Here is a 14,984-nt window from a genome sequence, read left to right as displayed (position 1 = left end):
AGTGGTGTAAAACTGAAACGAGATTTGAGCGTCGATTCGTGTGACGTCGTTTTGTTTCGGTAATTTCCGCTGCATCTCCTTCCTGTGAGACTTGACCGAAAAGCGTAAAGACAACGAAGACGCCATTTCTCACCGTTTTAATACATTTGGTTTGAAATAATAATTGAATCGACGGCACAAATTATTATTATTTTATTTAAGTGCATGAGCGGTTTATGCTCAACACAATATAATCGGGTCGGTGCCATATTCTCCGATTATTTTTCGGTCAAATTCGGCGTAAATCGTTAGACATAGGAAAATGGACGAGACGGACTCGGCAACGAAGGGACTAGTGTTGGACGATGAGTCCATAGACGCTGCCGGAGAGCCAGTGGAGGAGGGGGTGGATTCGGATACTGAGTCGGAGGCCGAAGTCACCACGATGACAGTAATGGGAGAACCGGGGAACATCGAGATTGGGACCGAGTCCTTGCCGAACTCTGACGATGCCGAGACAGCTTTTGCAGGCAAGTTTGAGAACGCAGCCAGCTAACGTTACTGATATTCGTCAAGCTAGCTAAATGTCAGCTACACCTGTTTTAGCTCGTTAGCAAGTACCACATTATGTTTCCTAGCTAACTTCCTTTCATCTGTGCTGGTACTGTTAGTTACAATACTAGACGCATAGGCAAACACAAACAGGTTAGCTAGCTAAATCAACCAGTCTAACCTAATTCAGCTGCATTAGCTATAGTACCGTTACCCATTTTGAAATGCACGAACTAGCTAATTTATACATTTGATTATCAGCATAGCCCCTTACATGTACCTCCAAACATGTTATTTTCCGGATATATTTGTATTTAACGTTAGGTAAAATACAGGTAATATTGCAAGACGCCCATCTTTCCAGTTTTATACATAATATTTGGTATTCAAATATTTGGGCACAGTCCTTGTTTTTGTTTCCCTATCAAATCATCTATCAGCATACCACCCTGCATCCCACTGCTGGCTTACCTCTGATTCTAAGTAGGGTTGGTCCTGGTAGCCCTGGATGGGAGACCAGATACTGCTGGAAGTGGTGTTGGAGGGCCAGTAGGAGACACTCTTTCCTTTGGTCCCTAAAAAGAAATATCCCAATGCTGCAGGGCAGCGATGGCCCTTTATAGGGTGCAATCTTTCAGATGGGATGTTAAATGGGTGTCCTGACTCTGTGGTCACTAAAGATCCCATGGCACTTATTGTGAGAATAGGGGTGTTAACCCTGGGGTCCTGGCTAAATTCCCAATATGGCCCTCATACCATCATGGCCACCTTAAATAAAAAATAAATACATCATAACTAATGTGATTCACATAGTGAGATCTACTACAAAGAGAGACAAGCCAGTCATGTAGGTAGAGTGCACTTGACTATTTCAACATGTGATCTCTCACAACAGAAGTCACAACAGTCACTGTGGGGGATGTCCAAGCAGCCGAGGACAATGTGTTCACTGCCACCTCAGCCTCCATACCAGAGCATGTTCTTGTAAGTTCTCACATGGTGGTCTTTTTGGATCTGAATATCTTGTGGTCTAGGCCTACTAGTGGATTTGTATTGTTTCTGCGTAGCTCAGTTGGTAGAGCATGACACTTGTAATGCAAAGGTTTTGGGTTCGATTCCCACGGGAGACGAGTACGAAAATGTGTGCACTCACTACTGTAAGTCACTCTGGATAAGAGCGTTTTCTAAATGACTCAAATGTTGATGTTGACCTCTGCCACACTAGAGCCCAACATGAGTATTTAACATATCTAGTCATAACGTATATAGTCTAGACTATATATAGTCATAACGTGTATATAGTCTAGACTATATATAGTCATAATGTGTATATAGTCTAGACTATATCCAGTCATAACGTATATAGTCTAGACTATATCTAGTTATAACGTGTATATAGTCTAGACTATATATAGTCATAATGTGTATATAGTCTAGACTATATATAGTCATAACGTATATAGTCTAGACTATAGGACCACTCACTAGGCGTATATAGTCTAGACTATAGGACCACTCACTAGGCGTATATCGTCTAGACTATAGGACCACTCACTAGGCGTCTATCGTCTAGACTATAGGACCACTCACTAGGCGTATATCGTCTAGACTATAGGACCATTCACTAGGCGTATATAGTCTAGACTATAGGACCGCTCACTAGGCGTATATAGTCTAGACTATAGGACCGCTCACTAGGCGTATATCGTCTAGACTATAGGACCGCTCACTAGGCGTATATAGTCTAGACTATAGGACCATTCACTAGGCGTATATAGTCTAGACTATAGGACCATTCACTAGGCGTATATAGTCTAGACTATAGGACCGCTCACTAGGCGTATATCGTCTAGACTATAGGACCACATTTGTGTCAGATTTTCCAACAACTAATCTGAAAAGAAACAGACCGTGGAAAACTAGACTCATATGTCACATCACCTACCCAGCAGCACAGACTGTGCAATGTAATGTTTCTCTCTGATCCTCCATCACATGACAGACTGGCAGGACCACCCTACAGATTGGCGACGGTCTCAATTCCCAGAAGGCCACTCTGATAGTGGTTCACACTGAAGGAATAGTGGACGCAACAGGACTGAAGAACGCTGCAGCCGCCATGTCCTCTGGTATGCACCAGAGAATCTCAATGTGCTCTTGACCTGTATTTTGTATGATACTTTACATAGAAAGTATTGTATAAAATTCCTACCATCACCTATCATTACTGTGCTGGGAAAGTTGTTGTACTGGACTTGTAGCCAATAGATAGCAGCATCTGCTTTGACCTGTGTGCTTATATTCCAGAGATGCCAAACCAAGACAGGATAAATGAAATGTCTAAATCGGTATATGGCCGCTAAAATATTGCCTGGCCACCAGACTCCTTGTTCTGGCCAAATTCTACACCACGCCCAAGGATGTTACTTTCTTCTCCCCAATGAGTCTATCTGAGTACCTTCCCAACCCTTCACTGAATGCGAACAAATTCAGGGCCGTCTGATTGGTCCAGAAACTAATGGGTTGGGCCAGAGTCCGAAAACACATTGGTAAAACAGCGGTTTGAAAATGTGTCATTGGCTTTAATACTCTGATTGGTTAGAGACGATCCGATTGCTGTTGACTTTGTTTTGTACAACGCCCCTCATGCTCCCCCCTCACTACAAATGACTTCAATGATGGCAGTCTCAGACTAAAGTATGTAGTGAATGACAGAACAGCGGAAGAATTTAGTGAGTCGTCAGGCTATCTGAAATACATTTCAGGTGTCTCTGTAACTTCAGTGTTGTGTTGTCCCCAGCCCCCCAGACTCCCCCCACCCCAATGAATCCAGGGCAGGAGAAAGATGGCTCCAAGTACAACTGGGATCCATCTGTGTACAACAACGAGCTGCCAGTGCGCTGCAGGAACACCAGCGGCATGTTGTACAAGAACAGACTGGGCTCAGGTAGGGCTAGTTGGGACACAAGGTGGAGCTCTTGGTTTGAAGATGAGAACAGCTTTCCTCAGCCCTGGCTGGAAACCGCAGCCACTCTGATGGCCTGTAGTTGAAGTATCAAGACTGGAGAAATAAATGTGTGAACTTGTTGACAAAGTTGAGGAGTGGCGGAATAGGGGTGGTTCTCTGGAGTTGATTGTTTTAACAAATCCAGCTGCTAAAAGTTGTCTGAAAGAAGCCATATTTGACCGATTACAGATTTTCTTCCCTCAACTTGAGAATAAATGGGATATGGTGAATGAAGGGGCTAGGATAGTCTAAATAATTAACTATGCATGTCCATCTCCATGTAAATAATTGCGGCCGTGTTGTCTTGTCTCTGCTGCCTGTCCAATCGACTGACAACCAGGTGGAAAGGGACGCTGCATCAAGCACAGCAACCACTGGTACACGCCCACTGAGTTTGAGGGCATGTCTGGCCGGGCGAGCAGCAAGGACTGGAAGAGAAGCATCCGCTATGCAGGCCGTCCCCTGCAGTGCCTAATCCAGGTGAGCAAGCCAGGCCACTCAGGCCACAGTCTGTCAGCCGTGACCGGCTCTGATGGAACTGTGACACCTGCGGTCAGAAGACAATTAAGGGTGTATATACAGTGGCGCAGTGTGTGAAAACCTTGTGAAGACTTACAGAAAACGTTTGACCTCTGTCATTGCCAACAAAGGGTATATAACAAAGTATTGAGATTCACTTTTTTTATTGACCAAATACTTATTTTCCACCATAATTTGCAATTAAATTCATAAAAAATCCTACACTGTGATTTTCTGGATTTTTTTTTTCTCATTTTGTCTGTCACAGTTGAAGTGTACCTATGATGAAAATTACAGGCCTCATCTTTTTAAGTCGGAGAACTTGCACAATTGGTGGCTGACTAAATACTTTTTTGCCCCACTGTATATAATTAAGGATATATATATATTATAATTGTTTAGTAACCAGCCATATGATTGGTTTCTCAGGAGCGCATCCTCAACCCCCATGCCGCGTCCTGCACTTGTGCGGCCTGCTGTGACGACCTCTCGTTGGTGAGTTAATTGACTTTACAGAGACAAAGATGTCGGTGAATGAATGTCTTTTGAACATGCCGGTAGCTCTAGGGATAGGACGCCACAAGGGTATAAGTGTAACAAACAGAACTGCTCAGTACAGGCTCTCAGTGTGCGGTTTGCATGACATGTACGTTTTGTCCAATCACATTCTCTTTGTCTTATATTTTCCCCTAGTGTACCAAGGATAGTCCATCTTACGCAGGGGAGAACATTAATATGGTATGTACCATTTATTTATGACATGCATTGCCAGCCATAATATAAACAATAATGAGCCAATCTTGTGTCTCTGCTAAGTGTGTGATAGTTGTTCCTCTGATCCTGACTATAGTGGGTCCCTGGGCTGGCAGACATAAAGGATAGACTCTGGGGGACTGGTTTATTGTTCGCAAGATAAGGGGAGAAATTGTTTCCTACAGCACAACATATATTTTGTTTCACAGCTGCTTTTGCCATCTGCATCAAATGCAATCTTTCATAACTTTGTTGATCACATGAAACAGAACATTCAGCTGCCTGTAAGCGTTACTGTTAAAGAACTGCTAACTGTTTTTTACTTATTGTTACTGAAACTAATTAAGCTGACCAACAGTTCTCGAAGGTGTGGGAAAAACTGATCACATATTATTTCCACCACGACTATTGCTGACTAATCATTATACCAAAGATACTGGCAACTAATCCAAGATTTGTCATTGGTGTCTTTTCCAATGGGAGCAAATTAAGCAGTGGGCAGAAGAAGCAAGGAGGTGGGCAGAGCAAAAGCTAGCAAGATTCTATTGGTGTGTTTTAGCATGTATTTGCATATTTCTGTTAGGGAACGCCCACTCTGAAGTGCACGTGTGCAATAGAGCCCTACAGTGGTGTGTCATAAGTGTCATAATACCCATAAAAACCTAGCAGTGAAACAGGGAAATGGTTCCAATCATTTGTCCACCATTCATTCATTTTTCCCATAGGGAATTTTAGAAACACTGAAAATATGGGCTGTGTTTTGATAACCATTTAAATCTCTTTCGGACAAGTTGACTTTTATCAATATATTAATCTCTTGACGCTCAGATCCGAAAATGCAAAGTAGACTTCATGTAAGACTACAAATCCCTGCAAGCTCCTGCACATCATCTCGAGCTGACACCTTTGCTGACAGGTATTGTGTCAATTTAAAAGTTGCATAAGACAGTTCACAGAATTGTACATTTATTTAAATGTATCCATTACTACATTTAGCTAACATTAGATGGTTAATCCAGATTTTTACCTTTGCCTCGATTCGGGAGTCTCATCCAGCTCATCATGTATCTAAAATCCCCTATGGGATAAATGTAATTGTTGTAAAATGATTGGAACCCTTTCCTTGTTTGACCGCTAGGTTTTATGGATATTATGACACATACTGTGGTACTCAATAACTCAATTCGCCCTTGCACTCCTAAGCTACGCAATTTCTTGAAACCTTTGCAAAGAGTGAAGTCTATAAAAGTTAGTGCACTCTGTTTGTAAAATATTCTAATTTTGGTAACAGAAATGGATTGAGATTGAATGTTTAATCGATGAGAAAATTAGCAGAATGTCGGCAAGGTTTCATCTGGCTCCATCTTCTCCTACTTTCCGCCACTAGACTCTCTCTCATCACCGCCACTAGACTCTCTCTCTTCTCCGCCACTAGACTCTCTCTCATCACCGCCACTAGACTCTCTCTCATCACCGCCACTAGACTCTCTCTCTTCTCCGCCACTAGACTCTCTCTCATCTCCGCCACTAGACTCTCTCTCATCTCCGCCACTAGACTCTCTCATCTCCGCCACTAGACTCTCTCTCATCACCGCCACTAGACTCTCTCTCATCTCTGCCACTAGACTCTCTCATCTCCGCCACTAGACTCCCTCTCATCTCTGCCACTAGACTCCTCTCTCCGCCACTAGACTCTCTCTCATCTCCGCCACTAGACTCTCTCTCATCTCCGCCACTAGACTCTCTCTCATCACCGCCACTAGACTCTCTCTCATCTCCGCCACTAGACTCTCTCTCATCTCCGCCACTAGACTCTCTCTCATCTCCGCCACTAGACTCTCTCTCATCTCTGCCACTAGACTCTCTCTCATCTCCGCCACTAGACTCCCTCTCATCTCCGCCACTAGACTCCCTCTCATCTCCGCCACTAGACTCTCTCTCATCTCCGCCACTAGACTCTCTCTCATCTCCGCCACTAGACTCTCTCTCATCTCCGCCACTAGACTCTCTCTCATCTCCGCCACTAGACTCTCTCTTCTCCGCCACTAGACTCTCTCTCATCTCCGCCACTAGAGTCTCTCTTCTCCGCCACCAGACTCTCTCTCATCTCCGCCACTAGACTCTCTCTCATCTCCGCCACTAGACTCTCTCTCATCACCGCCACTAGAGTCTCTCTTCTCCGCCACCAGACTCTCTCTCATCTCCGCCACTAGACTCTCTCTCTTCTCCGCCACTAGACTCTCTCTCATCACCGCCACTAGAGTCTCTCTTCTCCGCCACCAGACTCTCTCATCTCCGCCACTAGACTCTCTCTCATCTCCGCCACTAGACTCTCTCTCATCTCCGCCACTAGACTCTCTCTCATCTCCGCCACCAGACTCTCTCTCATCTCCGCCACTAGACTCTCTCTCATCTCCGCCACTAGACTCTCTCTCATCTCCGCCACCAGACTCTCTCTCTCATCTCCGCCACTAGACTCTCTCTCATCACCGCCACTAGAGTCTCTCTTCTCCGCCACCAGACTCTCTCTCATCTCCGCCACCAGACTCTCTCTCATCTCCGCCACTAGACTAGACTCTCTCTCATCTCCGCCACTAGACTCTCTCTCATCTCCGCCACTAGACTCTCTCTCATCTCCGCCACTAGACTCTCTCTCATCTCCACTAGACTCTCTCTCATCTCTGCCACTAGACTCTCTCTCATCTCTGCCACTAGACTCTCTCTCATCTCTGCCACTAGACTCTCTCTCATCTCTGCCACTAGACTCTCTCTCATCTCTGCCACTAGACTCTCTCTCATCTCCGCCACTAGACTCTCTCTCATCTCTGCCACTAGACTCTCTCTCATCTCTGCCACTAGACTCTCTCTCATCTCTGCCACTAGACTCTCTCTCATCTCCGCCACTAGACTCTCTCTCATCTCCGCCAGACTCTCTCCCATCACTGCCACTAGGGTCTCTCTTCTCCGCCACCAGACTCTCTCATCATCTCCGCCACTAGACTCTCATCTCCGCCACTAGACTCTCTCTCATCACCGCCACTAGACTCTCTCTCATCACCGCCACTAGACTCTCTCTCATCTCCGCCACTAGACTCTCTCTCATCACCGCCACTAGACTCTCTCTCATCACCGCCACTAGACTCTCTCTCATCTCCGCCACTAGACTCTCTCTCATCACCGCCACTAGTCTCTCTTCTCCGCCACCAGACTCTCTCTCATCTCCGCCACTAGACTCTCTCTCATCACCGCCACCAGACTCTCTCTCATCTCCGCCACTAGACTCTCTCTCATCTCCGCCACTAGACTCTCTCTCATCACCGCCACTAGACTCTCTCATCTCCGCCACTAGACTCTCTCTCATCTCCGCCACTAGACTCTCTCTCATCACCGCCACTAGAGTCTCTCTTCTCCGCCACTAGACTCTCTCTCATCACCGCCACTAGTCTCTCTTCTCCGCCACCAGACTCTCTCTCATCTCCGCCACTAGACTCTCTCTCATCAGACCAGACTCTCTCTCATCACCGCCACTAGACTCTCTCATCTCCGCCACTAGACTCTCTCTCATCTCCGCCACTAGACTCTCTCTCATCTCCGCCACTAGACTCTCTCTCATCTCCGCCACTAGACTCTCTCTCATCACCGCCACTAGACTCTCTCTCATCACCGCCACTAGACTCTCTCTCATCTCCGCCACTAGACTCTCTCTCATCTCCGCCACTAGACTCTCTCTCATCACCGCCACTAGTCTCTCTTCTCCGCCACCAGACTCTCTCTCATCTCCGCCACTAGACTCTCTCTCATCACCGCCACCAGACTCTCTCTCATCTCCGCACTAGACTCTCTCTCAGACTAGACTCTCTCTCATCTCCGCCACTAGACTCTCTCTCATCTCCGCCACTAGACTCTCTCTCATCTCCGCCACTAGACTCTCTCTCATCTCCGCCACTAGACTCTCTCTCATCTCCGCCACTAGACTCTCTCTCATCACCGCCACTAGAGTCTCTCTTCTCCGCCACTAGACTCTCTCTCTTCTCCGCCACTAGACTCTCTCTCTTCTCTGCCACTAGACTCTCTCTCATCTCCGCCACTAGACTCTCTCTCTTCTCTGCCACTAGACTCTCTCTTCTCCGCCACTAGACTCTCTCTCATCTCCGCCACTAGACTCTCTCTCATCTCCGCCACTAGACTCTCTCTCTTCTCTGCCACTAGACTCTCTCTCTTCTCCGCCACTAGACTCTCTCTCATCTCCGCCACTAGAGTCTCTCTTCTCCGCCACCAGACTCTCTCTCTTCTCCGCCACTAGACTCTCTCTCTTCTCCGCCACTAGACTCTCTCTCATCTCCGCCACTAGACTCTCTCTCTTCTCCGCCACTAGACTCTCTCTCTTCTCCGCCACTAGACTCTCTCTCATCTCCGCCACTAGACTCTCTCTCATCTCCGCCACTAGACTCTCTCTCATCTCCGCCACTAGACTCTCTCTCATCTCCGCCACTAGACTCTCTCTCATCTCCGCCACTAGACTCTCTCTCTTCTCCGCCACTAGACTCTCTCTCATCTCCGCCACTAGACTCTCTCTCATCCGCCACTAGAGTCTCTCTTCTCCGCCACTAGACTCTCTCTCTTCTCCGCCACTAGACTCTCTCTCATCACCGCCACTAGAGTAGACTCTCTCTCTTCTCCGCCACTAGACTCTCTCTCTTCTCCGCCACTAGACTCTCTCTCTTCTCTGCCACTAGACTCTCTCTCTTCTCCGCCACTAGACTCTCTCTCTTCTCTGCCACTAGACTCTCTCTCTTCTCCGCCACTAGACTCTCTCTCTTCTCCGCCACTAGACTCTCTCTCATCTCTGCCACTAGACTCTCTCTCATCTCCGCCACTAGACTCTCTCTCTTCTCTGCCACTAGACTCTCTCTCTTCTCCGCCACTAGACTCTCTCTCATCTCCGCCACTAGACTCTCTCTCTCTCTCTGCCACTAGACTCTCTCTCTTCTCCGCCACTAGACTCTCTCTCTTCTCTGCCACTAGACTCTCTCTCATCTCCGCCACTAGACTCTCTCTCTTCTCTGCCACTAGACTCTCTCTCTTCTCTCTCTCTCATCTCCGCCACTAGACTCTCTCTCTTCTCTGCCACTAGACTCTCTCTCTTCTCCGCCACTAGACTCTCTCTCATCTCCGCCACTAGACTCTCTTCTTCTCTGCCACTAGACTCTCTCTCTTCTCCGCCACTAGACTCTCTCTCATCTCCGCCACTAGACTCTCTCTCATCTCCGAGATCTCCGCCACTAGACTCTCTCTCTTCTCCGCCACTAGACTCTCTCTCTTCTCCGCCACCAGACTCTCTCTCTTCTCCGCCACTAGACTCTCTCTCTTCTCCGCCACTAGACTCTCTCTCATCTCTGCCACTAGACTCTCTCTCATCTCCGCCACTAGACTCTCTCTCATCTCTGCCACTAGACTCTCTCTCATCTCCGCCACCAGACTCTCTCTCTTCTCCGCCACCAGACTCTCTCTCTCATCTCCGCCACCAGACTCTCTCTCTCTCTCTCTCTCATCTCCGCCGCCAGACTCTCTCTCTCTCTCATCTCCGCCGCCAGACTCTCTCTCTCTCTCTCTCTCTCTCTCTCTCTCTCTCTCTCTCTCTCTCTCTCTCTCTCTCTCTCTCTCTCTCTCATCTCCGCCGCCAGACTTGGTGGTGAGTGCAAGTTCTAAACGGATGCTTCAGACTTTGGTCTCCCCTGTTGTCTGTGATTCTCCCCTTTCCTTCTGGTCCAGACTGGCCCGGTCAGACTGTTTGTTCCTTACAAGAGACGCAAGAAGGAGAACGAGCAGCCGACCACTCCAGAGAAGAAGGACCTCCCCCTCCCACCGCCCAAGAACATCACACTGGCACCGGGGGCAACATGTGAGTTACACACACACACACACACACACACACACAGACAGCTAAATGAGTCGACTTGGGCAGAAGATGACTAATACAACTTTAAACTCACATACTCTTCAGATACCACAGACAGACGTTCTGACGTCCTCCCCTTAACCTCTTGAATGACATACATGGGTCCTGTCATTCAGAGGGAAGTCTTTAAATATGTGTTACAGACGAGTCAAAGCACAGGACAGAAGACAAAGTAAATCCTGCTCGGTCATCATCTGTCATTACCTTGTCAAAATGGGATCACAGGGTAGCTGTTGGCACTGTTTTGGGGGAATTGAGAGTGCAGATTTGATAAGACAATGTACAAATGTTTTTGAGAAAGATCATTTAGAAAATAGATTTCTATTGAGTATGTGCATTTATTGGTTAAAATGCAATGAATGGAATGTTATTTGTTGAAATGAAAATGTACAGACTTTAATGCTGGCATTAGATTTGGGGTGGGGTTTCCAGAATTTCTGATGCAAAAATGAGGTCTCGTGAAAAACTGGTGTCCCCGCTGAACAAGTTGTACTACTACTGAGCTAGCCATTGAGAGAAACATTGTCCCAGGGGAAATAAAGCTTGTTTGTGCCTCAATCCAGCTCCATATTTTCTTATCTTATCACTTACCATGGTAATAGTGAGTCTGTTTCCTTTTGTTTATCTTCAGTTGCTGTATTGAGGCGATTGATTTCTATCCTCTCTACCAAAACATACGTCTTTTGAATTGTTTTATTACCAATATAATAGTTTCCACATTTGTTTCAGATCTACTGCATATTGGACCATATCTTTATGACATTGCATTGTTTTTGGCTGTCAATGTTCTGAGATCAGTTTTTATTTGAGATGATTCACAGCTCTATTGGCCGTATAGCCTAGTGGTTAAAGCGTTGGGCCAGTAACCGAAAGGTTGCTAGATCGAATCCCCGAGCTGACAAGGTAAAAAAAAACTATTGTTCTGCCTCTGAACAAGGCAGTTAACCCACTGTCCCCTGTCCGTAACTGTAAATAAGAATTTGTTCTTAACTGACTTGCCTAGTTAAAAAAACAAAAAGTATCTATGTATGACATGACACAATGTATCTTGTCTTATAAAAAGTTGTTCCCAAGTCCCACTGACCCTGTAGTTGGGGACAATATAAAGCACTCAAATGTTTTTATTCTGAAATCAATCAATGCGTTATCTTTGTCTTCTTTCTGCACTCCAGTCACAGTGTCTCCGTCAGGCCAGATCACCACGTCAGGGACCCTGACCTTCGACCGGACGTCTCCCGGGGACGCCACAGCCCTTCTCTCTGAGGGCACGGCACATGGCGAGGTCTTCACCAGCACAGAAGGTACCTACAGTAGGTTACCACACCACCATCACACAGAAGGTACCTACAGTAGGTTACCACACCACCATCACACAGAAGGTACCTACAGTAGGTTACCACGCCACCATCACACAGAAGGCACCTACAGTAGGTTACCACACCACCATCACACAGAAGGTACCTACAGTAGGTTACCACACCACCATCACACAGAAGGTACCTACAGTAGGTTACCACACCACCATCACACAGAAGGTACCTACAGTAGGTTACCACACCACCATCACACAGAAGGAAGGTACCACACTCCATCACACAGAAGGCAGTAGGTTACCACACCACCATCACACAGAAGGCACCTACAGTAGGTTACCACACCACCATCACACAGAAGGTACCTACAGTAGGTTACCACACCACCATCACACAGAAGGTACCTACAGTAGGTTACCACACCACCATCACACAGAAGGTACCTACAGTAGGTTACCACACCACCATCACACAGAAGGTACCTACAGTAGGTTACCACACCACCATCACACAGAAGGTACTTACAGTAGGTTACCACACCACCATCACACAGAAGGTACTTACAGTAGGTTACCACACTCCATCACACAGAAGGCACTTACAGTAGGTTACCACACCACCATCACACAGAAGGTACTTACAGTAGGTTACCACACCACCATCACACAGAAGGTACTTACAGTAGGTTAGCCCTCAACCATAGTCAGGCATCCAATTCTCGAAGGTCTTCAGTTGAGGGGATATATCACAGAGTCCCTCGGATTAAACAAAGTGGTTTGGAATGAACAGCTGGATCCAAAATGCATAGCTAGCTATTTCCACAAGCAAAGTAGACTCTATAGATGTATTAACCTGGTTTCCAGCGTGACATTTAACATATTGCCCTAAGAAATCTGTGGTCCTTGAGTCCTCTGCTCTGTGTGTCTGACAGACAGTGAGGGGGGACAGGGTCATGTGACCTGTGGTTGGTAGTGAGTGGTGGAATCCCTACTAGACTGGGCTCTGGCTGCCTGTCTGTGCCCGGCAGACAGCAGTCTATATACACCCCCTATTAATCATCCTATCAGAACCCAGGGATGCCCGGGCCACGTATGTGTCCTGATTGGTTTGAGTGTGAGCGACGTGCGTTCCGTTCCTCTGTCTAGCTGACGAGCTCCCGGGGGACGCCTCCATATTAACTAAGCCTCTCTGTCAGGGATACCCGTCTGACCGACGCGCTCTGCTCCCCGTGTGAAAAATGGCCACAATTACCATTTTAACCTCCCCCTTATTTCCTCTCCCCATTGATATTCTCCTATTTATTTGCATCCCTTTGTCTTTCAGGCTTGCACTGTTCTTTCCTCTCTTAAAGAACTGCAGTTTGCTCTCCGTGGTCTATACTGGATTTTAAACCATTTTTTGCAGAATGGCTGGCGTTTGCTGCTCAGTCACTCTACATTAAGAAGAGGGACTGACCCACGCACTGATCCACCCTCCCTGTGAGCAAGACAGGTATCCAACAGAGTACTCAGCCAGCCGTAATGGTGTGAGCCGCATCCTCTGTGTGACTGCTGCTAATGTTAAGGTTAATGACGATCTCTGGGCTGAATTAGCCATCTGGTTGGCGGGCAGAGCAGAGCACGGACCTGACTAGCGTGGGTTGGTTGGCTAGCCAGTAATTCACTTTCCTGGCCAGTAATGAACTTCTCTAGTTATTTAGTGAACTCTGTGTCAGTGGTGGTTCTTCAGGATGGCAGAGAGGGAGTAGGCCCTCTTGTAAAGCGACTAATGCAAAGCGTTGAATGGTAATGCTGCCTAGCAGCCACTAAACGACACGCTGCTCTATGAGGATGGTGGAAGATGTGGTTGTGAACGCAGACGTCTCAAAAGATGGAGGTGGATGACGTTTCTCTGTTTTGATATTATTGTATAGATTTGTGATGGTGATCCTGCTGTGCGGTGTTGAGTCCATGTCCCAAGTCTCTCTAACATCCCTCCTGTACTTTGTTCCTTCTTTTGGTAGTGAACTTATACAGTAGGTCATACTGCTACCCCCTATGTGGTACTTTCAGAATGAGATCATTGGCCAGAAGGGGAGGAGACTTGTATGGAAAGATATTTAAAAGTACTTTGTTTAAACCTTGAGTTGTAGTCCCAGTTTCTTAACACTCTCCTCCATCTCCTACCTGCTCATGCGTCCTCCAGAAGCCTTTCTTCCTCCCTGCATCGTGCAGATCCTGGTCGCCCGAGGATGACGGTTGTCAGCAGAATCTGCCTCCGACCGATGCCCCATCCTAATTTAGAGTGCTGCTCTGACGTACTGTCATGATCCCCTTTCTCTCTACATAGGCTCACACACACACGCTCTCTCTCTCTCTCTCTCTCTCTCTGTTCCCATCGCTCTCTCTCTGTTCCCATCGCTCTCATCTCTCTCTCTGTTCCCCTCGCTCTCTCTCTCTGTTCCCCTCGCTCTCTCTCTCTGTTCCCATCGCTCTCGCTCTCTCTCTCTCTCTCTCTCTCTCTCTCTCTCTGTTCCCATCGCTCTCTCTCTGTTCCCTCGCTCTCTTCTCTCTCTCTCTCTCTCTGTTCCCATCGCTCTCTCTCTGTTTCTCTCGCTCTCTCTCTGTTCCCATCGCTCTCGCTCTCTCTCTCTGTTCTGTTCCTCGCTCTCTCTCTCTGTTCCCCTCGCTCTCTCTCTCTGTTCCCATCGCTCTCGCTCTCTCTCTCTCTCTGTTCCCATCGCTCTCGCTCTCTCTCTCTCTCTGTTCCCATCGCTCGCTCTCGCTCTCTCTCTCTGTTCCCATCGCTCGCTCTCGCTCTCTCTCTGTTCCCATCGCTCGCTCTCGCTCTCTCTCTGTTCCCATCGCTCGCTCTCGCTCTCTCTGTTCCCATCGCTCGCTCTCGCTCTCTCTCTGTTCCCATC

General features: G+C 47.3%; 1 protein-coding gene across 2 annotated transcripts in view; it reads left to right on the top strand.

Annotated features, from left to right (window-relative positions):
- The first annotated feature begins 67 nt into the window (after positions 1–67).
- The window catches only part of deaf1 (DEAF1 transcription factor), a 37,624-nt gene continuing 22,707 nt past the window's right edge, over positions 68–14,984 (top strand). The window contains exons 1-9 of one of the 2 annotated variants that reach the window (XM_035737775.2): positions 68–509; positions 1,427–1,515; positions 2,534–2,660; positions 3,332–3,478; positions 3,879–4,018; positions 4,487–4,552; positions 4,751–4,795; positions 10,583–10,712; positions 11,942–12,079. In XM_035737775.2, the coding sequence (XP_035593668.1) occupies positions 302–509; positions 1,427–1,515; positions 2,534–2,660; positions 3,332–3,478; positions 3,879–4,018; positions 4,487–4,552; positions 4,751–4,795; positions 10,583–10,712; positions 11,942–12,079 (1,090 nt within the window). In that variant the 5' untranslated portion in view covers positions 68–301. The remainder of the gene's footprint in view (positions 510–1,426; positions 1,516–2,533; positions 2,661–3,331; positions 3,479–3,878; positions 4,019–4,486; positions 4,553–4,750; positions 4,796–10,582; positions 10,713–11,941; positions 12,080–14,984) is intronic. The other variant, XM_035737776.2, reaches the window with a different exon arrangement.

The sequence above is a fragment of the Oncorhynchus keta genome, chromosome 26, assembly GCF_023373465.1.
Source record: "Oncorhynchus keta strain PuntledgeMale-10-30-2019 chromosome 26, Oket_V2, whole genome shotgun sequence".
Lineage (NCBI taxonomy): Eukaryota > Metazoa > Chordata > Actinopteri > Salmoniformes > Salmonidae > Oncorhynchus > Oncorhynchus keta.
This window is presented reverse-complemented; position numbering and strand designations above follow the sequence as displayed.